The sequence below is a fragment of the Theropithecus gelada genome, chromosome 14 (genome assembly GCF_003255815.1).
Source record: "Theropithecus gelada isolate Dixy chromosome 14, Tgel_1.0, whole genome shotgun sequence".
NCBI lineage: Eukaryota > Metazoa > Chordata > Mammalia > Primates > Cercopithecidae > Theropithecus > Theropithecus gelada.
In genome coordinates this window covers 86,442,539-86,467,127 of record NC_037682.1, presented here as the reverse complement: position 1 = coordinate 86,467,127, position 24,589 = coordinate 86,442,539, and the positions used below count along the sequence as shown (strand labels likewise).

At 39.1% G+C, this 24,589-nt stretch overlaps 1 protein-coding gene across 1 annotated transcript; it reads right to left on the bottom strand.

Moving 5' to 3' along the window:
* Window positions 1–2,410: 2,410 nt before the first annotated feature.
* On the bottom strand, window positions 2,411–24,095 carry C14H11orf97 (chromosome 14 C11orf97 homolog). The gene is made up of 4 exons (XM_025358320.1): window positions 23,951–24,095; window positions 18,971–19,075; window positions 7,630–7,755; window positions 2,411–2,642 (listed from the first exon to the last, which is right to left on the bottom strand). The coding sequence occupies exons 1-4, from the start codon at window positions 24,093–24,095 to the stop codon at window positions 2,638–2,640; spliced, it is 381 nt and encodes a 126-aa protein (XP_025214105.1). The 3' UTR covers window positions 2,411–2,637.
* Window positions 24,096–24,589: the final 494 nt, after the last annotated feature.

Here is a 24,589-nt window from a genome sequence, read left to right as displayed (position 1 = left end):
TTGCGCCAGTATCCTCCAGCCAAGGCGACAAAGTAAGAGAAAAAAAAAAGCAGGCTGTAAGCCCTTATGACACCAAGTTATCCAGTATCTGCAGTGACTGTTTCTGGCATGAATTGAGGAAACTCCGAGGAAACAGAAACTGAGGACCCTAAGACAGAAACAGCAACTGAGACAGAAATAGAAACTAAGGGCCCTGAAACTCAAGGACCCTGGAGCCAGGAGGCAGATAAAATGAAAAAGGAAAGTGAGCAAGTTGCAAACATGTTTGGAAAAAACAGCATTTTTGTTTTATTCCGATCACAGTAGGAGTGTTTCTAGGGTATTACATCATTAAGTATGAAAATGACTGTTGGCTTAAGATTGCTGTATATTTTTATAATTTTAAAGAAACCTCCTTGTAATCCTGCTTTATTAAGAGAAATACTTATTGAGTTAAGAAGCAAAACAAAACAATTGCATCATATTATATAATAACTTTAAAAATCATCTCCTATTTTAGGCATTTTAGGTGGTTTCCGTTATTCACTATTACAAATAATTCCTATACTTGGATCCAGTTGGGAAAATATGCAATGGGGCAATGAAGAACAGAATTCAACTACAAAAGGAACTAAGTCCCCAAAGTGGAATAAGAATGAAACTTCAACACGGAAACAGTGCCATGAGAACAACTCTAAATAGTATTAGAGGATGGTCAGAAAAGGAGAGACCAATTCAGAGCACCCAGCCCAGGCAGCAAATCTGAAAATAAATGACAGGGAGCTTGTCATTGGACAATTGGCAGGAATATAGTGGAAGTAAGAAAGGAAATCCCTGAGCATGTTTATAAAGTCATACTGGGAACTCAAGTAAGAACAGGATATCATTTCCAATAGATTAACAAAAGTCCCCCACCCATTGCACTTTCTGCGTGACATCCTAACATACACGCAATGAGGTTGGGGGTAAGAATTTTTAGAAGCTTAAGATTTTAGATTTCTACAAATAGTAAATGCTTTGCCCTAACTCTAGGCAGTTTTGGGTGTTATATTTCTTGACCAATTTCAGATGTAATCCCTCAGTTTTAGGCATTGCCCTGCAACACTGTTTTGAAGTAGCCAGTGATGAAAAAGTTCCATAAACAAGGTGGTGGCTGGAGTTGGCTTACATGTAGGATCTCATCTAGCAGGCAGTAACTAAATGGAAATTTTTATATTAAATCTGGAAAGGTTTGGATCTTGACTCAAGATTACTGACTGTTTCACAGTGTAAATATTTTTAAGTAGGGAAGGGACATACTCAGTCAACAAATCTGTTGACTAGATTTGTTACATTAGAAACAATTATGAACTTGGGAACAGGGAACTGAAGGAAGTTTTATAAGCTGAGCCTAGAGAGGAAGGAGAATGAAAAGTGTATAACCAGAATACTAGAAAAAAATAACTTTGTAAGGGGTAGGGGCTGGGAGTGTAAACAAATCACAGCAGTTATGTATAAAACGAAAAATCGGAAAAACCCAAATATTTAAAAAAAGAGTAATAAATAAACAAGTTTAGAACAAATATATAAAGAATTTATGTAATTATTTAACATGATATTTTAATGAATGGGGCATTATGTAATTCAATAGTTGTTTCTGGAAATAGAATTGCAGATTTTTTTTTCTGTTACATATCTTCATTTTCCAATTTATCTATACTGCACATACATTACTTTGACAAATGGTGGAAAGGGAAGGAGTTTTTTTCTTCTTTTTAACTTGGCAGTATTATTTAAATACTTTTTTTTTTTCTTTTTGAGACAGAGTCTCACTCTTTCACTCAGGCTGGAGTACAGTGGTATGATCTTGGCTCACTGCAACCTCCGCCTGCCGGGTTCAAGCGATTCTCCTGCCTCAGCCTCCCAAGTAGCTGGGATTACAAGAGTGTGCCACCATGCCTGGCTAAGTTTTGTATTTTTAGTAGAGATAGGGTTTCACCATTTTGGCCAGGCTGGTCTTGAACTCTTGACCTCAAGTGATCGGCCCCCCTTGGCATTCCAAAGTGCTGGGATTACAGGTGTGAACCACCGTGCCTGGCCTAAATACTCTCCTTTTTTTTATATCTTACCATAAATTTCCTGACTCCTTACTATTTAGTGAACAAGTTCTAGAGAAATGATTAGCTCTACCAAGGTTAGCATAAAAATGTTTGTCTCTGAGTCACAGACTTTTCTTCTGTCATTTATTTACTCACCATTATCTGTATCTGGATTTAGTTCTGTTTTTTAAAAATGGGCTAACACATTACGCTGTAGTAAAGGGTTAAGGTTTATAATGTTTGCCTTGAAGTAAATACTCAGTAAACGTGCCTTTGTTTCATCATTATTTCACATATTTAATAAAATAAGCTGAATTAGAAGCCAAATGAATTCTAACTGTGACAACTAAAAATAAGTATAATATTTTCCTTTATTGTTTTCAGGTACTTAGTGAACTTTACCAATAGTCTTTCATTACTTTGGATTAGTTTACAGATAGGTATTAGTACCAATAATAGTAATTACAGGCTATCATATTTTTTGCACACATCTTAAATCCTGAAACGAGCTTGAGTTTCTTCTCCATTCTTCAGACATCAGCAGAAAGAGGTTCTTCCTTAATGGAAAATCTAATTCATCTTATCCTAGAGTTAAAAGAAAAAGTGAAAAAATAAGTGTTTTACTTTGGGGAGATGCTCTTTAATCTCACCCATTTTAATCTAAATTTGACTTAACGTTCCCATTTGGTTGAGCAGAATGTAAGAGCCATACCCATGTCATCCCAGTAACCGGAAAAGCCACTACTCAGTCTTCTAAACTCTCACAACTGAAGCATAGTTTCCAGACAAGGAGCATCAGCATCACCTGGGAGCTGGTTGGAAATGCAGAATCTCAGACCCTACCCCAGACCTACGGCATCAGGTCTGAATTTTATTGAGATACCACATGATTTGTAGGCACATTCAAGCTTAGCACCAGACTAGACAACGACTTTTTTTTTTTTTCCTGGCTTGTTTTATGGCACAGAATAAGAAGGAAACGATAAAAGGTTTTTTGTCATCAACCATTTGTCTGTGTCTCAAACAAATGTGTCTCATTTGTTTGAGACACAGTCTTGCTCTGTCACCCAGGCTGGAATGAAGTGGCTCAATCTTGGGTCGCTGCAACCCCCGCCTCCTGGGTTCAAGTGATTCTCATTCTTCAGCCTCCCAAGTAGCTGGGACTAGAAGCGTGCATCACCCCACCTGCTAATTTTTGTATTTTTAGTAGAGACGGGGTTTTGCCATGTTGACCAGGCTGGTCTTGAACTCCTGGCCTCAAGCGATCTGCCTGCCTTGGCCTCCCGGAATGCTAGGATTGATAAAAGTAAACGAATAAAACCTCTTAGTGTGATGAAAGCAGTAGACGATTCACAGTCTCTAATGGAAACATGCTTTAGAACTACAGTTGGACGATCATAATTCTAAATTTAAACTTTAAATGATGTGTAGTATATGTTGGAAGAGTCCTAACTACCATGATCACATTGTTCATGAGAAAGAGAAAAAAAAAAAGCACAAGTGAATTGTTTAAATTGACCGTGAGATTTGACCGAAGTATCTAACTGAAGCACATTTTATGGGAGAAGTTCCTGGAAAACTCATTGTAAGCCACAGAAGACCTCTCTTTGAAAGTGTTAGTTCCAAGATGTATTTAAAATATATGCAATTTTTCATGATTCACACACTGAAAAGAGTAGGTTGCATTGATTTTCCCTCTATTGTTTGCATTTGGTTTAGTTTAGCGGTCTCAAGTAGAGAAAACGATATACTTTTGAGGGAGCGGGGGAGGTATGTGAGTTAGCAGCAAGAAGATTCTAAACCTAAAGAGGCATTTAACATATACTTACTGGTTCATTCATTCATTGGTCATTCTCATGACTAATAGCAATTGAGCACCTATTGTACCAGGCACTGTGCTAAGTGCCAGATACACAGTGGTGAGTAAAAGACAGTCCCTGCCTTCATGGAGCTCGTGATAGTGTATTAATTACTACTGACAATTTTAGAAAATTATCTGTGGATTTTGTTCATCTATGATATTTCTGTGCCTAGCATCTTCCTTTTTTCACTGATAACAAGAAAGGTCTAATTCTTGGTTATCAGTCTGACATATAGATTGATCAATTGTGATTGTACAGCAGATAGTAGCAGCTCATATGATATGACAAAAATGCAGCTGGCAACCTAAAGAGGTGAAGCTAAGCTATGTGTCAATAACAGTTACATATTGTAACATGACCACTATAAGGGCTTGGCACCAGCTGGAAGTAAATGGAGGGCCGAGGGCTCCTAGGAATGCAGTGTGGATGAGTAAAAATGAGCGGGAGCCATTAAATGTCTCTTAAATTGTATGGATGAAAGGAATGCAATTATGGTCAAAATGAAACATGAATCTTTTATCGTATGTCCCTAATCGATAAATTGGGTAATTTATTGGACTTATATGTCTTTAAATAAAGGAAACTTGTTATTCAATAGGTCTCATAATAGGAATGCAGAAAACCATTCATCTTTAAAACAAATTACTTAGTGAGTTTTCTTGGAATGATGGAATTACCTACGATAAGTAGAACCTAAGAAATTGAGTGGAAAGTTGAGATAAATAGCTTCCAATAGACAAGTGGCCCAGACTTTGGTTGAATCAACCATTACTTCAGGACACTAGTATCTTTGTGGATTATGAAGGTAGCTGCCTCCCAGATTCCTAAAACCCTGTGTTCCCCTATCCCTGGCATTTGTACCTATTTAACCACAACACTACAACTGTTGCTTGTTGCACAGTGACTAGATTATCTGCCGTGATGGCCCAGTAGTCTTGGGCCATAGTCTTGGAACTGAGGGCATAGTCTTGGAAGCCAGATGGACATGGGTTTGTAGTTCTGGCTCCACTACCTCCTAGACATGGGATTGTAGGTAGTGAAGTGTCTCTATGCCTCAGTTTTCTTACCCAGAAAATGGAGATTATAATCCTCAACTCATATGATCATGTGGATTACATAACTATATAAAACACTTGCTGCCATGCCTGGCACATGATAAATGGTGGCTACTACTACTTTATTATCATTAAACTGAAGTCTTCCTAACTGGTTCTTGTTTGCTACATGAATCCCCTTTAGTAACAAGTTTTGTGTTTGTTTTTTTTAACCTCTTGTCTCAGTTTCTCAGTGGCTGTATTTTTTTCCCTTACTGAGCCCATATCCCAGAGGCTGCATCCGTGGCCTCCTGGGGCCCCTACTCCTGTGTGACACTTTTATTGAGCTCTCATCTCACTTCAGGTTTAATAGACATCCTAGCTTGTGGGCACTTGGCTCAGAGACGCAGTAGTGTCTAGTGGTTGAATGCATGGACTTTGGAGACAGACTGCTTTGGTTCAAATCCCAGCATTCTACTCTTCTACTTGCTAGCTGAGCGACCCGGGGTAAATTATTTCACCTCCCTGTGCCTCAGTTTCCTTATCTGTGAAATGAATTATACTTGTTTCATGTAATTGTTGTAGACATTAGATAGACTATTATATACTATTGTGTGTGCATATATTATATAATATATAAATATATAATACATAAATATTATATATAATATATACATAGTATATAATATATAAATATTATATACTATATAATTATATACTATATAAATATATACTATATAAATATTATATACTATATAATTATATACTATATAAATATATACTATATAAATATTATATACTGTATAAATATTAGATATAGCATATAAATATTATATACTATATACATATATAGTATATATAGTATGCATAGTGTACTATATACATATATAGTATATATACTATATACATACATATATAGTATATATACATATATAGTATATATACTATATACATACATATATAGTAGATACATATATAGTATATATGTATATCATATATAATATTTATATCTTATATGAATATTATATACTACATAAATACTATCTATAATACATAAATATGTTATACATAAATATTATATAATATATAAATACTATATATAATATATAAATATATACCACACAAATATTATATAATACATAAATATATGATATATAAAAATATATAATATATAAATATTATATATAATATATAAATACTATATACTATATAAATATATAATATATAAATACTATATACTATACAAATACTATATACTATATAAATATTATATAATATATAAATATTATATACTATATAAATATTATATAATATATAAATATTATATACTATATAAATATTATATAATGTATATTATATACTATACAAATAGTATATTATATAATATATAAATATATAATATATAATTATTATACAATGTATATTATATAATATATAAATATTATATATCATATAGAAATATATATTATGTATATCAACATAATATATAAATGACAAATTATATAATTATATTATATAATATATAAATTACAAATTATATAATTATATTATATAATATATAATTATATAATTATAATATATACTTATATTGATTATATATTATAATTAATATATAATCTCACTCTGTCACCCAGACTGGAGTGCAGTGGTGCGATCTTGGCTCACTGCAACCTTTGCCTCCCAGGTTCAAGGAATTCTTCTGCCTCAGCCTCCCAAGTAGCTGGGATTACAGATGTGTGCCACCATGCCCGGCTAATTTTTGTATTTTTAGTAGAGATGGGTTTTCACCATGTTGGCCAGGCTGATCTCGAATTCCTGACCTCAGGTAATCTGCCCATCTTGGCCTCCTAAAGTACTGGGATTACAGGTGTGAGCCACTGTGGCCAGCCTATTATTGTATATATTAAGAATCTAGACTAAGCAATGCTATATAGCATTGCTATTATGATTCATATCTTGGTTGAGTACCAAGCTTGAATTTTATGTACTTCTCCCTTTTGACCCAGGGCAATCTCCCAATTGTAGGTCTATTTTAAGGACTTATGTACCTAGCTGCATGACCCTAGATTATCTGGACACTGTGCTTCCATATGAAGACCTCTGTCTTCCCCACATCCTGCTACAAATGTTCCTGGCAGACACTGGCTATGACAGTGAGGAATGAGTAATATTTTGTTCCAAAGTTTATGTCTGCTGAGGAACAACAGTATCCTGGGCCCAGTCTGGTGGCCTCATTCCTGGAATAAGGTGAAACTAAGAGTGCCAAGCAAAGTAGCTGTCATATTCTTCCTTCATTCCCTCATTTCCCTTTCCTCATTTCCACTGGGAAACAATGATCCTCTATCTAGAAGAAAAGACAGTGCAGGATTCCTCTTCACAAAGGCTGACTGTGTGCTAGAAAGTCTTGTGTAGATAGAAAGTAAAGAAAAAAGTCATGAGTGTAACCCAGAGGATGAACTTCTGTTGTATCCATGGGGGTAAATTGGTTAGATGAATTGTTACAGTTTGAGTTCCATAATGACATAATATGGCCAAACTAAAAGCAACCCAAGAGAAACAAGTCAAAGGAAGGTTGAATTCTGATTGAGATCTTTAAACAGAGCATATACCACTTGTCTGTAAACTACAAAGTCCCCTCAGGGGCTTCAGTGGAAGTCAAGGGCATCAGGGTCTTACTTCTCAGTCCTCCGTGCCTGGAATAGTACTTGGCTTGTGGCAATAAACTGTTTCTGCTCGGCAGTCCTGGCTTCAAGCCTTCCACAGGGAGATTCCTTTTAATGCTCCAAATCCCTTCCAGGGCCACTGTCAATATTTTTTAAAGCAAGAAAATAATTATTAGCATATTCTCTTTTTAGCACAGTATTTTAAAGATTTTAATTGGTGATTTTTTTTATTTATTTGGGTGTGGGTTTATTTGGTTTGACTAATCAAACCACCCAAATCTTTATCATTTGTTTAATCTTTTATTCCATTTCATTCATTCAACTATTCTCTATGCAATTAAACTTCTACAGTGCTCTTAGATCATTTAACTTGCCCCTAAACAAACAGATAATAGAAACATCCATAACAAAACAGAGAAGGATCAGGAATAAATAACAGTTAATAAATAGAATTAATTTAGTCAACTTTATCTGATTCTGATTTAATTCCTACAGTAAGAGAAAATATTTCCAAAGATAATAGGACCAAAAATCACTACATTAATTCATCCAATAGTTAATTCATCCAATAGATCCAAGAATCCTCTAAAAGCCACAAACTAGATGCTGTCTAATCTCCCCTTGAAAAAGAGCAACAATAAACTCACTGGATCCTGCGTTTTAAAAATCATTGCAAAATACCTGGAAAGTGATGTTTACCCATTGATAATTACAGTTCTTGGACCCTGATGCCTTTCAATAAGGTTTAGCAAAGATTGGCAGTTGGTTATCCTCCATATCCTAAAATCACCTGGTTACGTTTTGAGACTCAGCAAACAAGCACGTGGTGAATGTCCACTGTGTAGAAAACTGCAACCCAAGTCTAGTAAGTTGGTGAATTTGGGTGAGTTGCCGTAAGTTGTTTTTCCCATTTCTAAGGCTGCAAATATTAATGCCAAACATTCTTCATAGATCCAAGGCTGCCCACTGGCGTCCTCACCGATATTTGATCCCTCTCTAAAGGGTTCCATAGCAAGTAATTACTAGCAGCATAGTCTCTGGGTTCAGAGGAGATCTGGGTTTTGATCTTAGTTCTACCATCTATCAGTTGTTTAATTTTGACCAAGTTATGTAACCCACTATGTCTTAATTTCCTCAATTTTGAAATAGGGATGATAATATCTACTTGAAGGATTATTGTAGGATTTAGATGAGATGGCTGTAAAGTGCTTTGTACTCAATAAATGATAGCTATTTTTTTACAGGGAGAATCATTTTTACTATCCAAGCATGGACTAAGATTCCGTGACTGAAGGTACAGTCATTGAACTGACTTGCCAAACTGTATGTCAATACCTGCCTCTCCTTTTCCACTCCTGAGTGGAGTAGCTGAAGTTATCTGTCGAGATTAGTTTCTCTCTTCTTCAAAGACCTTCAAGGAAGATTCCACAATCTCCTTCTGTTTAAGACCTTAGAAAGTTTAAGCTGTACCTTCTATCTAACCTAAATCTTCCCCTGCCATGCAAACCAGTTTCCTCTTCTATCCTGTTCAGAGATACAAAAGGGCTGCTCCCGAACTGAAGGAGATAGAGACACAAACAACCCTTCAAAAAATTCATGAATCCAGGAGCTGGTTTTTTGGAAAGATCAACAAAATTGATAGACCACTAGAAAGACTAATAAAGAAGAAAAGAGAGAAGAATCAAATAGATGTAATAAAAAATGATAAAGGGGATATCACCACCAATCCCACAGAAATACAAACTACCATCAGAGAATACTATAAACACCTGTATGCAAATAAACTAGAAAATCTAGAAGAAATGAAACAGTGTGGTCATTCCTCAAGGATCTAGAACTAGCAATACCATTTGACCCAGCCACCCCGTTACTGGGCATATACCCAAAGGATTATAAATCATGCTGCTATAAAGACACAAGCACACGTATGTTTATTGTGGCACTATTCACAATAGCAAAGACTTAGAACCAACCCAAATGTCCATCAATGATAGACTGGATTAAGAAAATGTGGCACATATACACCACGGAATACTATGCAGCCGTAAAAAAGGATGAGTTCATGTCCTTCATAGGGACATGGATGAAGCTGGAAACCATAATTCTGAGCAAACTATCACAAGGACAGAAAACCAAACACTGTATGTTCTCACTCATATGTGGGAACTGAACAATGAGAACACATGGACACAGGGTGGGGAACATCAAACACCAGGGCCTGCCGGGGGTAGGGGAAGGGGAGAGGGATAGCATTAGGAGACATACCTAATGTAAATGAGTTAACGGGTGCAGCACACCAACATGGCACATGTATGCATATGTAACAAACCTGCATGTGTGCACATGTACCCTAGAACTCAGAGTAAAATAATAATTAAAAAAAAAAGAAAGAAAAGGGCTGCTCCCCAGCCTCTGGATAATAAACTCTAAAACTTAGTAGCCCATGACATTTATTTAATACCCCCAGTGCATGATACCCTGTGGGAGACCAAGGAAATAGATTTGGACTGTGGTTGACACTTTGTGAAGATCCAGTACGTGGAAAGCAGTATAAAATCAGGAAGCAGAACCATGCAGACAAATCACATCAAATTAGATGGAAGAATTGTACTAGTTAAGTGTAAGTGTGCTCTTTCACATGCAATCACAAGAATGTCATAGAGAAAAACAGCTGAAATATAAATGCCGATGCCCAGAAATGCATTAGAAACTCTCAAAGCAAAATATGGTTATGCATAAATATTTGCTATATTCAGGGATAATGGTTGTGGGAAAAAAATAATAGCCCTTCATACATGTGAAGTGATGTTTGGGTGAAGAAGTTCCAGAAGGTGATATATTTGACTGGATAAAAGCGGGTCTAGAAAAAACCGTGGATGCTCTCTGAGGCAGCTGCTTCTTTTAAGAGAAACTTAACTCCCTCAGCTCAGGGTATGTGCATTCCAGAAGGAGGAAGGCAGACAAAGCCAGAAAGACTTCAAGTGTCGACTCCTCTCAACTGAAAAAGAAAAGGGCAGCAGGCACAAAGGGAGAAAGTAGAAGAAAAGAATCAAATCTGTTCTTGAGGCTCAGAATCCTCTAGAGATTCCTCTTCTCTCTTCCCTTCTCGTGCTTCCAACACTTTCCACTCAGAAACCTTTATAGGTGTATTTTTATACTGAATTTAAAAATGACTAAAGCATGCCTTTATGCCCAAAATTTTAGCCAGTAGGACCTGGTCTGGTTTTATAGGGAACGTAAGCTCACACCTTAAAAATATTTGAGTTCCTTTCAGCTCTCTCTGGACTGTAAATAATGAACATTGGAGCTTGAAAAGCCAGTTTAGAGCCATATCATCTGTACTTCTCTTGTGCAAACAAGGTCAGAGATTTGACTAAAGAAAGAAAAATATAAGTACTTTTAATTTATGTCTGGCGACTCCTAGGCTCTATAATTGTCTCGACATGCCTTTGGTGTCTAGCAAATTCCTCCTATATTGTAGGTGCAGAAAACATTTTAATTGAATGAAATAATGAATAACTCGTGTCTAGTACATTCCTCCTATATTGTAGGTGCAGAAAACATTTTAATTGAATGAAATAATGAAATATATCCACACTTGCTTGGCAACATTTTGCACTTTCTAAGCTTGTACTTAATGTAGTAAATAAACTGGATTCAAAATTAAGTTTCCATGTATTAAGGCACATGTAGAACTCATTAATGTATTTGGCAATACACTTCTGAAATTCATTGGAAAAGGAAGTGTTATGTAAGGGGAAAATTAATAAGTTTATTAATCAAATTTTTCATGACTACTATAGCCTTTGTAGGTTTTAGCCAGAAAAATACAAAAGCCCTTGCAACTTGAAAACATTAAATTAATACATCACTTTATTTCTGCAAAGTCCTTTATAGAATAGAAATGCAGAAATAGTTTTAAAATAAACAATACAATAAATGTACTAGTTCCATAATGAATGTCTCACAAGCCTACATTTTTCTTTTCTTTCTTTCTTTCTTTTTTTTTTTCTTGAGACAGAGTCTTGCTCTGTTGTCCAAGCTGAAGTGCAGTGGTGAGATCTCAGCTCACTGCAACATTCGCCTCCTGGGTTCAAGCAATTATCCTGCCTCAGCCTGGAGAGTAGCTGGGACCACAGGCGCACGCTACCAAGCCTGGCTAATTTTTGTATTTTTAGTAGAGACAAGGTTTCACCATGTTGCCTGGGCTGGTTTCGAACTCCTGACCTCATGTGATCGGCCCACCTCGGCCTCCCAAAGTGTTGGGATTACAGGCATGAGCCACTGCACTCAGCCAATTCTACATTTTTGTTTTTGAAAAGTTGTAAGGAAAGGAAAATCTTCAGGAAATCACTGAGAATATATGAATGATGGACATTAGCTAAATTTTTCCTTATCCAGAAAGTTCTATAAGTTGCCCAAAATCCATTTTATCTGATTAAAAGATTTGATGAGAAAATTACACTCCTTTTTTTTTTTTTTTTTTTTTTCAGTATGAGGTTAACCTTTTCAAGTAGACCCAGGTTCTTTGTCGTTATCTGATAGGAATGTGGAAAGCCTCTGAAACCCGTTTTACCTCAAATTTGAACCTGGAGGCTAAACTGAAACTGAACTTAGAGAAAACTAGCAACATTTCTTTTTTTTTAACTGAATAGAACACTATTTGCTACTAAATCAATTTCAAATCTCTGTTCCTCTCCGAAGGCATAATCTTATGTTTTAAAGAGAGATGGAAGAACCCAATGACTAAGAGCAAGAACATTAGCTTCTGACAAATCTGCATCCAGGTATCAGTGATTGGACAAGTCACCCCCTGAGCCTCAGCTTCAAGTTCTTCAAAATGTGAATTAAAAGAGCATATATCTCACTGGTTATTGCAAGAATTAAAAGAGATTATTTGCAAAAAATGTATCATGTCCAGAAGAAACTCTGTAAATGATAACCATTATCACTATTATTATCACCATAATTCCCAACATCAACATCATCATATAAAAAGACATCCCTAACTCTCACCCTGGCATCCAGTGCTTCTAACTCAGCCCATGTATCACTGCATCAAGAGCCTACAAGGAATCAAAAGTCCACAGAAGGGAGGACAAGAGGCCTGTCAGCCCATTGTTTCTATTGTCACTAATGGCATTCCCTAGACCCAAGTATAGAGTGCAAAGTAACAACCACATGAGACACCTTGTCCATTTCAGTGTCTTCACAGCCCTTATTAGCTGTAGTCACAATATGACCACAAGAACAAGTAGGACAGCTCATTCAGATAAGAGCCCCAGTCTGAACAACTCTTTCTCCTGAGTCTCACTAGCTGTGCAACCAATGGTATCCCCAAAGAAATAAAATGTTCATTCTGTTCAACATCCATAAAACTCAACTTCTGAACCTTTTGATTTTTTTTTACCAATTTCATTCAACCAAAGGAGAAGAGAAAAAGCACAGAAATAACCACACGGCTTCTGGGTACTTCCATAATTGTCACTGTCAACTCATTCAAAAATAAAACATGCTATGATTTAAGTCGTTTACCTCCAGGACAGATCGCGCTCTTAACAGACTCTTCAATAAGTTCACCTATGTTTTGCTACATAGCCCAGTATTGCAGTATTTTATCTATGGTTAAGGAAAATCCAGTCTGGACTCTTACTGAAGTCTCACCTTCAACAATCAATTACTTTGTTGTGAGAGTATATGGAGTTGATTGTCTTAAAATTCAAACAAACCCAGCTAATTCATACATAGCTACAAATATGCTGAGATCCATGCATATATGTTGGGGTCCCTAGAATTTAGACAGGCTTGGGAATATCTGCAAAATAGGATGTAGTGTTTATCCAAAGTCACAAATTCAAATATATATAGGAAGAGGCCAGGCCAGTAATATAAGTAAAGCTGGCCAGGGGTAAGAAATAATTGGTTCTCCCGGTCTTTCCCTTTTTTACTACTTTTGATGAAGGCATCATACAAGAGAAACAATTTTTTCTATTTCTACAATGAGAAGAAAAAACTTGCAGTGGGCACGTGAACATACATAACTTGTGATGTTTCCCACTGGAGTAGGGAACTTGGTGTAGGATGCTGAACAGTGGAGTGGGCAGGTCAGCACGGGCATTGTAACCCAACCCCAGCCACTGTTGCCTGATGCAAATGGTGCCTTGGTGTTGTCAAATCATCCTTTACCCTCCCTGCTCCATCACCACTCAAGAAAATCTAGACGTCTAGTTTGTATATAAAATTTCTATTTTAAAATATTGACAACTGGTTCAGATATTTAAAAAATATACTGCAGGGCAAATAAATATGTCTGCAAGGTGAACCTGGCATACGGGTCAACATTTTGGGATCTTGAGCCAAACTAAGGTACCTCTCACAGTCTAATTAGATGTGGAACATGGTGGTCTGGTGTGGAGATAGGGGATGGCTCTGTGGTTTTGCATTTGGACCTTAGGCCATGCTATTCATTGGGATGGGTGATATAAGGGAAGCAGCAAGTCGGGGAGAGGTGTGAGTTTTTGTGTGTTTTTGTTTGTTTGTTTGTTTTGAGACAGAGTCTCACTCTGTCTCCCAGGCTGCAGTGCAGTGGCGGAGCTCGGCTTATAGCAAGCTCCCCAGTTCACGCCATTCTCCTGCCTCAGCCTCCCGAGTAGCTGGCACTACAGGCGCCCACCACTGCACCCGGCTAATTTTTTTTTGTATGTTTAGTAGAGACGGGGTTTCACCGTGTTAGCTAGGATGATCCCGATCTCCTGACCTCGTGATCTGCCCGTCTCAGCCTCCCAAAGTGCTGGGATTACAGGCATTAGCCACCGTGACCGTCCCAGAGGTGTGAGTTTTGTTTTGGTCATGTTGGGCCTGAGTTATCTTATGACTTATGGGACATCCAGGAAAAGAAGTTTACCTGCAGGGACACATTTCAGAGGCATCCTAGAGAGGCCATAGTGGAAAGTCTGAGAAAATCCCAGGAAACCTAATGGAACAAGATTATAAGACTGTCGGAAACATTCTGATAAACATCAAGATTTGGAGAATGGAGTGAATAAAAAGAGTGCTTAACAGAGGGTGAGAAAGAAGTAGAGGGAGAATCAGGACAGTATCATGGAATTTGAGAAAGGAACAAGGCTGAAGGAGAGAGCCATCAACTATGTCAAATGTTGCAGAAAGCTCAAGCCACCTAGAGGCAGAACAGTATCCACTGCATTTAGCCATAATGTGTCACCAGAGACACCATAGTGAGTAGAAAGTCAATGGGATTGGGGGTCAGATCTGAATTTGGATCTGGTTCTGCTACTTAATGCATAACCTTGGGCAAGTTAAAAACCTCTCAAAATCTCAGTTTACTCATCCTAAGATGGGGATCAGAATATCAATATCATATAGCTTTGTGAGGATTTGGGGTAAGCAAAATTAAGCCCCTATCCTCAGATAGCTTGTGTTCTAGTGGGACAGATAGCCAAAAAAGAAGTATATAAAGAAAGATGGATGCTCCTCGACTTACAATGGAGTTACATCCTGAAAAACCTATCATAAGTTGAAAAAAAATTCTAAGTAGAAAATATATTTCATACACCTAACCTACCAAACATCATAGCTTGGCCTAGCCTATCTTAAACATGCTCAGAACACTTACATTAGAATGGCTAACTAGAAGCTGCGGCTCATGACCACTGCCCAGCATTGCAAACGAGTGTCATACAGCATATCGCTAGCCCAGGGAAAAAGCAACTTTCACACCATCACATTGAAAAATCATTAAGTTGAACCGCGATAAGTTGGGGACTGTCTGCATAAAATTTCAGGTAGCAATAGAAAACAGGAGAAAGAAGAAAGCAGTATAAGGGATTAGAAAGTGACTTGGAGGACAGTTTCTATTTTGACCTGCTGGAGCGGAAAGGCCTCTCTGAGAAGACGGCATATGCCGTTGAAGCCTGAATGAAGAGAGAGGAAGACATCTGAATGTCTGGGTGACATTTAAATGTCCCAAGGGGTAAAAATGGGTTTGGCATGTTCCGAAATGTCAAGAAAGCCTGTGTGGTTAAAGTGGAGTGGGAAAGTATAGGAGATGAGATCAGAGAGGTGAGCTGGCCATAGAAGCATGAAATCTAGTCTCAGAATAATAAAAAGCCATCAGACAGCTTTAAGCATGGAGGTGACATGTAACGATTTATGTTTGTAAAAGATCCCTCTGGTTTCAGTGCAGATAATTAACAGTAGCAGGGGCAGTAGTAGAGGCTGTTATAGGATGCTATTGCCAGGCCTGCAAAAGGTGACAGGGGCTTGGCAACCGTGCTGGTGGGGGATTTAGGATATATACTGAATTCAACAGAATTGGCTGATAGACTGGATATGGAGTTTGAGGAACTAACTTCTAGGTGTTTGGTGGTACCATCTCATGATATGGGAAAGACCTATGGGTTTTTAAAAGCCTGGGGGTAGAGAATAAGAGTTCTGTTCTGGACATCTTAAGGTTGAGAGGCCTATTCGACATCCAAGTGGAGAATCAAGTAGGTTTTGGGATTTAAAGGGAAAAGTATGGGGTAGAAATAAAAACTGCTGGAGTCATTAGCCCAATAGGGCTAGATCTCCCAAGGTGTGAGGGTAGGTAGAGAAAAGAGCCTGTGACTGAGCCCTCTAAATTATACAGGCTAGGAGGAGGGAGAGCCAGCAAAGAAGATGGAGAAAGAATAGCTAAAGAGGTAGGAGCAAAACCAGGAAAATGGAGCATTGTGACCTACAGGCCAAGCTAAGAAAGTGTTTTTAGAGGGAAGGAGAAAACAACTACATCAGACGTTACAGAGAGGTTGAGTATGTTGGAGGGATCATTGGATTTGACCTTCAAAAGGAAGGCTATTTGCAATCCTGGGAAAGAACAGTTTCCCTGGACCCATGGGAGCAAACGCTTAATTAGAATAGGTGAAGTAGCAAAGGAGAAGTAAAGGGATGGAGAAAATGGTTAACATGTACTTATATTTTAAAATAGTAGCTATAGGAACCACACAATTCTCTAAAAGTCTTATGCAAAATTCTGCATGTATGTAACAAGATGTGTCTTCCAGGAAAAGAAGCCATGGCTGTCATCAGATATATAAAAGAGGGGTCACTGCAAACTGAACTAGAAGCAAAGGTTCAATGACTGGCCTCTAGGCTCTGAGGCTGGGCTGGAAGAGTGTGGCACCCTCGCTAGATGCTAATTCCCTGTTCTGGCCAATGGTATGTGGCTTCTAGCCATGATATATATTTTAAAAAGAGCAGGATTTCCCACAAGTATATCATTTAAAAACCCAAATTTATAGTATCTATTCTCAGCATTGAAAGATTTTTCTAGGCTAAAATAGTACCTCTGTGCCACCTCTAGTGGATGTTATTTTAGAAAGCAGCCAGACAGTCTTCATTTTATATAAAGGATATTTGAAAAGATTGCTTAGGAAAATGAATTTTTATAAACCAAATGATACATCCTATTCACTCAGACTATCTCACAATCTAATGTATCCAATAAGAATAATACAACATACAGCTAGTGTATAAACCAGCTTTTATATAGATTTTTAAAACAATGAAGATAAATCCAAAATATAACAGTATAGACTTAGAAAAAAATGTTAAACACCAGGAAAATAGTACATGTAGGCAGGGCTTCCCAGCTGAAATCTAGTAGGTCATTCCGCATCCATTCGTTTAATTCAAAATAGACTTTAAAACTTTCCTTGAAGATATTATGGGAGCAAATTGCACCATTTTATTGGTCTCTCCTTTTGTAAGAATGGGTCATACGAGAAGACCCAAAGGAGTTCCTATGTCTGCTTTAGAAATGTAAAGTGGGGTCGGACACGGTGGCTCACACCTGTAATCCCAGCACATTGGGAGGCCAAGGCGGGCGGATCACTAGGTCAGGAGTTCAAGACCAACCTGACCAACATGGTGAAACCCCATCTCTACTAAAACTACAAAAATTAGCTGGGCATGGTGCTGTGTGCCTGTAATCCCAGCTACTCAGGAGAATGAGGCAGAAGAATCCCTTGAATCCAGGAGGCAGAGGTTGCAGTGAGCAGAGATCGTGCCACTGTACTCCAGCCTGGGTGACAGAGCGAGACTCCGTTCCAAAAAAAAAAAAAAAGTACAGTGGGGACAACATACATCATGTAATCTGAAATGATGGACTTCTGGTCCTGCAGCCTATCTCTTAGGAATCCTTAGTGAATTGGGACCTCACTCGCAGGTTGACCAACAATTCTCCATAAAAAATGTCAAGGTCTCTTAATGAAGGAGTCTATGCAATACAATAGTTTTGTTATTTCTTCTAGCAACTGCTGATACCCAAGAGTGTCACAGTAAAAATCTGATGATTGGGATAGCATGAAATATACATCTAGTAATCGTTGAGAAGGAACCATGAATAAGAAGGGTGTCAGCAGTTTCAAACTAACATCTGGGATTCTGGGGCTCCTAGAGCATCTCTTTCACACATGAACGATCAATAAGAGCTATCAGTGCTCAGATCCTTTATGGGATGAAATCCTTGGATGATTAGGTTCTGCTAAGTCAGTGATTTGCAAAGTCGGGTACTGGACCAGCAGCATCAATATCATCTGGTAATTTTGTAGAAATCCAAATTCTTGGGCCTCACTGCAGACCTACTGAGCCAGATATGCCAGGGGTGGCGCCCAGCAATCTGCTTTTAACGAGCTCCCAGGTAATTCTGATGCAAATCTAAAGTTTGGAAACCACTGTTACTTGTCATACCTATATTGATAAAGATTAAAGATATTATTGTGTTTTTCAGGCACTTGGAAAACATTGTACATGTCATTAAATAGAAATAACTCCACCAAGAAAGTGGGACAGGAAAGTACATATTGATATCTACCTCTTTTTTTGTTTGTTTGTTTGGTATGGAGTCTCGCTCTGTCGCCCAGGCTGGAGTGCAGTGGCACGATCTTGGCTTACTGCAAGCTCCACCTCCAGGTTTACGCCATTCTCCTGTGTCAGCCTCCTGAGTAGCTGGGACTACAGGCACCACCACCACGCCTGGCTAATTTTTTGTATTGTTAGTAGAGATGGGGTTTCACCGTTTTAGCTAGGACAGTCTCGATCTCCTGACCTCGTGATCCACCCACCTCGGCCTCCCAAAGTGCTGGGATTACAGGCGTGAGCCACCACGCCCAGCCTATTTTTTTTTCTAGATATGAAAGTTTGTTTGGATATAAGCAAATTAATTATAAACTAGTTCAAGAACTTTCCAAAAACCTATTTTTACTTCAATAGTATGGTTTTATAATAAAATACTCTGTCATCAAATAAGCAATTTCATATTCATTTCACAAATATACTTCATTTGTCACTGAGATTACCTGCAGCTGGATTTTTAATGTGGCATTCATCTCTCTTAATATAAAGTTCTTCTTCCAGTACTTCCTTAATTCTCTTATGTGGCTCACAATATAAAAATTTCTTCCCTATAAAGGCATTAACAAAATCAATTACTTAGTATAAATTCTGCCCAATCTTCTAGCCATTATATCTACATGATAACAATTTTTTAAAAAGAAGACATGTTATTCCATACAAATATCAGACAATTTGCCCTGAAGGCTCTATCTTGGAAAGATCTCTTCCATGGGAACTTTAGGTTCTTTTGGGACTTCACGTTTTCATGTAATTCCTGAACTTGTAGGGTAAGTTTCAGGTACCTCTTTTAGGTGTTAGGAAGAAATATATAAAGTTTTCTCATTAGCTTCAAGAAAACTTGCACTCATTTATTCAATGAACTCTTATTAAAGACCTACTCTGTGACAAGCATTTGGCTAGGGGCTGAAGACAGAACAATGAATAAGACAGATGTGTGTATGGAGCTTACAATCCAGGTACAGAAGAGAGAACAAAATCTCAGCATTTTTAAATCGTCATTTTAAAAGAGTGAAACTGAATTGTAGTAGTGAACCACTTATGGACATAGGACTTTTCCCTGGCCTCTAAATCTGGACCTATAGGACATGACTACTACAGTCAAGGACTGAATTGTTTGTTCTAAACACCGTAGCTACATTTCTTCTGCTCAGTCCAGATGTCAGAACTCCAGAGAAACAGAAGAGCTCTGTGCTATTGGGCCTACCCATATCCGCAGTCTCTCCTGTCAGCCTCTCTCTCTTGCTCTCTGAGCTCCAGCCACATGGCCCTTCCGTTCATTCCTACCTTTGCACATGCTGTTTTTGCTACCTGAGCTGCCTTTCTTCTGGTTTTGCCTATATAACTTCTACTCAAATTTTAGGTCTTGCCTTAAACATTAGTTCTTTAGGGAAACTTTCCCTTATGCCATAATCTGGAAAGGACTTTCTCTCATGGCACCCTACTTTATTTTTCATTTTACTTATTGCATTTTGGATACAGCTTCATTTCTTTATATACAATTATTTGTGTAGCTATTCATTTAATATCTATCTTCTTTACCAGATCACAGACCCCATAAGGGCAGGGATGTTGCCTCTTCAGTTCATCAGAGTCTTAGAATAGAGCTTGATGTAATAATAAATGCTCAACAAATGTGTGTCCAGTTAGAACTAAGCACTGTTAAATTAGAGCTCTAACTAAAGACTATTCTGTGTGCATGTCTGTCAATGCAGTTATACAGTAACTGTGAATGTCAGTGAACCCAAAAGCTCAATTCAAGGAACCATTGAAAACCTAAACTTTAGTTGTTTATGATTTGATTTTAAACTCCCATATATATGGGCAGGTATCTCATCTTTTCCAGACTAATCAATAAACAACACAAGTGAGTCAATTTGACGGGGATGCAGACTGGCACAAATGGGGCGAGAGACCTGCTGCTTCCGGCAGTGATCCCAGGTCATTCCCAGTCATGAAGATCCAGACACACCCTCAGACATGAAAAAGTTAGAATTACATACTTTCAGGGTCTCATTCTTGTTTCCCCAAAGTTGGAAGTCATATGAATAAAATATGGGAACAGCATTACTGAAGCCTAACTTTGGTTTAATCTGTTAAATCATGATCTTCAAGCAGAAAAAGGGTTCACAAACTTGGCTAGGAAGAAAACTAAGCCTATAACAGAACAACAGAAAGGAAAAGATCACCTGCTGTCAGTTCAGGTCTCCTGATAAATTTCAGTCCTGCTGCTAGGAAAATGTACAGAAGAAATCACTAAAGGTGATTTGAAGAATTGTGGTAATTGGGAGAGTACTAAGGAGCTAGTACGAACAAATATCTCCTGCTCAGGAGAAGAAAGGAAAGGAGGGGAGAGAAAGGCAGGGGAGAGGGGAGAGAACTTTCAGGCAGAAAAAGTTTTCACAAACTTGGCTAGGAAGGAAGGGAGAGGAGAGGAAAGGAAAAAGGGAAAGAAAGGAGAAAGGAGAAAAAGGAAAGGAAAGGAGAAAGGAAAGGAAAAAGGAAAGAGGAAAGGAAAAAGGAAAGAAAAGGAAGGGAAAGAAAATTAAAAAAAAGAAAAAAGGAAGGAAGGGAAAGAGAGAAAGAAAATTCTACAAACTCTAACATAGCAGTTTGATGTTGATCTTTACCAGCATTTTGAGTGGATTGGTCGATAGATGTCTTGTTTATATAGACATGAGGAGCTGTGATCACTGAGAAGGATAACTAAGAACAATGTTATTCCAGAATTTCTTTTGAAACAATACTATTGCAGGTTTTTGGGATTCTTTGTTGTTGTTGTTGTTTGTTTTTTTGCTGAGAGCTAATAATTGCATCTTACATATATTACTATTTCCCTTTCTCACAATGACCTATGGGCAAGTATAATTATTCCTGTTTTATAGTTGAGAAAGTAGCTTCCTTAAGTCATAAAACTAAAATCATGAAAATGAGAAGCCACACTTACCTGAGTCTCCCAAGCTCCTAGGGTTATTAAAAATCGTTTATAGTTTATTACAACCCATAGTTATAGATCCACTGCACTCTACTAATCAGTTCATACCTAGAATACAGGTTTCAGTGATTTGATACATTGGAGATTGTTGGAAGAAGTGGCCAGCCAGCCAGGTTAGAGCACTACAAGTGATCTTAAAGGTGACATTGGCCAGGCACGGTGACTCACGCTTGTAATCCCTGAATTTTGGGAGGCTGAGGTGGGTGGATCACTTGAGGTCAGGAGTCCAAGACCAGCCTGGCCAACATGGTGAAACCCCATCTCTATTAAAAATACAACAATTAGCCAGGCGTGATGATGCGTGCCTGTGGTCCCAGCTACCTGGGAGGCAAAAGAATTGCTTGAACCCAGGAGGGGGAAGTTGCAGTGAGCCAAGATTGTGCCACTGCACTCCAGCCTGGGCGACAGAGTGAGGCTCCATCTCCAAAAAAAAAAAAGCAAAAATTAAATAAAATAAAGGTGACATTAAGTCTATGAAAGATTTGGTTGGTGCTCAAATAGCCGCCTTTATATAATTCAAGGATGTTTACCTGGGAAACAACCACACTTCGTGTTTGAGAGCAGGCCTGTGATTAGGGAGTAGAAGCTGTAGAGAGACTGAAGACTTTTCCAATAATTAGAGACATTTGAAAATTGACTGAGTACTTTGTGCTTGTGCGAACAGCCTGTCTCTACTTAGGCTGAGCCCCTAAAAGGAGGTTCTGAGGGAGGCTGAGGCAGGAACTCTTTCATTTTCCCACTCCAACTTTGTGAGCTTGTGAAAGTTTGGACATCTGCCTTAAGTCATTAGTCCTTTCCCTGAAACTTGTCCAATGCCTGGCATGTAGTAAAGACTCAATATATGTTAAATTGATGAGTGAATGTTAATCCCACCTTTTACTCCCAGAGCCACAGGACTAAAGAAACTTAGATACTAGCATCTGTAATGGGGAAGTTTCCTGATAGAATTTGAAGTAGGAGGCCGGGCGCAGTGGCTCATGCCTGTAATCCCAGCAATTTGGGAGGCTGAGGCGAGCGGATCACTCGAGGCCAGGAGTTGAAGACCAGCCTGGCCAACGTAGCGATACCCTGTCTCTACTAAAAGTGTGAAAAAATTAGCCGGGCATGGTGGTGTGTGCCTGTAATCTCAGCTACTCAGGAAGATGATGCATGAGAATTGCTTGAACCCAGGAGGTGGAGTTGCAGTGAGCCCAGATCATGCCACTGCACTCCAGCCTGGCAACAGAGCTGTCTAAAAATCATAATAATCATAATAATTTTAAGTAGGAGTAAAGAATCTCCATTACCTAAATATACTGAATTTATGTGGGTAATCTCCATTACCCAAATATACTGAATTTATTAAATATATCTAAGCAAGGCCTCTGCATGCTGCTGATAATAACACAAGGAATGACGTTTCATAGTCATACTGGAGCTGATGCCCAGGGAAGAGGCCCCTTTCACCAGGAGGCAGTGGTTCTGTAACTCCTTGATGAGGTCTCTGGGGAGGAGAGTGTGTGGTCCACCAAAGGAGGTGCTTCGGCCCAACCCTCTCTCCTGGGGCCCGCCAGCGCAGAGGAACCGTGGAGAACCCCAGTCTGCTCTCCAGAAAGACAATCAAGGAGGCGCTGCAGAAGGGCTGGAAACTACTCTGTTCCTCTGGTCTATTATTCTCACCATCATTCCTTAGCACCTACTCAAGACCTGGGGTGCAAGAGGCTGTGAAATATCTGTTAATTCATGAAACAGTATGGGTGAGTAACAACCTGGCTAGGACCCAAATTACAGCCACTTCCACTGTGGCTGTGGGCCAGAACTGTCTTTACCTATTTGAATATTGTGTGTTTGGCAGGGCAGAGAGCAAAGAACAGTGCGTTAAAATGTGACCCATAATTATGAGATTCTAAAAGGATTGGGTAGTTGTAGACTGAGAGTCCAAGAGATGTAAGTTAAAAGTGATTTAAGTATTTCACCTGCACTGACTGACTGTGGCAAGTCACTTTCTTTCCTCTGGTCTAGATCTCAATTTCCTCATCTGTAAAATGAAATAACTGGCAAAATGAGCTGCGTGTTTCTAAGGGTGTATACGCATGCATACATACACATACATATACATATACAAATGCATGTATAAAATGGTATACATATAAATGTGTGTGTATGTGTGTGTGTGTGTGTAATTCCTTTCAGAAGAATGCAACTACCGATTAAATCGGAGCTGATGTCCAGACCCTGGGTTCAGGCAGGCTATCGGGAAGGAGGGCTTGGAAAGATGAACCGATGCTTTCTGCCACAGTGCCATCATCTCTGGCTCTGTCAAAAGCAGCAGCTCCACCTCCCCTGCCCCAAACCTTCTCAGCCAGTTCCACTGCGGTTTCCCCCAGCTGCCCAGTCACTCGTTCTCCACGCCCCTCCTCCCGGTAGCGTCCGCGGCGGGAGCTGAACTCACACTGCTGGCCGTGCTCTACGCGGCCGCGGCCGGGCTCCTCTCGCGCCTCGCACCCCAGCCCTGCCGGCGGCGGAGGCTGCTCCTCTTCGCGACACGCCTCGGGCGCCACCATTGCGGTCACCACTACTGCCTCCTCGCCTGTCATGCCGCAGCTGTCTTCTGAGAGCCCCGGGCACTGTTTCCTTCTCAGCTCAGTCGCAGGCCGCCCGGCACGCGAGGCGTCTCGGGTTGCCATAGTGACTGCCGATTCTCCCCGCCCCTGGCCCGCCTTCCGAGGCCCTAGGTATCTCGCGCGCCAAAGAAGGCGCTGAAGTTATGGGGCTGGGGTTATTATTATCATTGACCTAAGCAAAGGACTTTCCATTAATTTCTCGTTAATTTCTCACACGAGCTCGGCAAGAGAGGCTTTACTATTCCCAGATACAGAATCTGAGATTCAGAAAAAGCGAAGGAAACTGCATGAGGCCTCATAGCGAGGAAGCGGCACCGTTGGAATGTGGACTCAGAAGTCTGGTCCCAAAGCCGACAGAATAGATCCCTGCCCAGAACAGAAAAGTTAGAAGTGGAACCGGTGTGCAGGTGAGTACAAGGCACGGTTGCTGGTTTCACGCAGCCTTGTGCCTGTCGCATCCCGCTCCC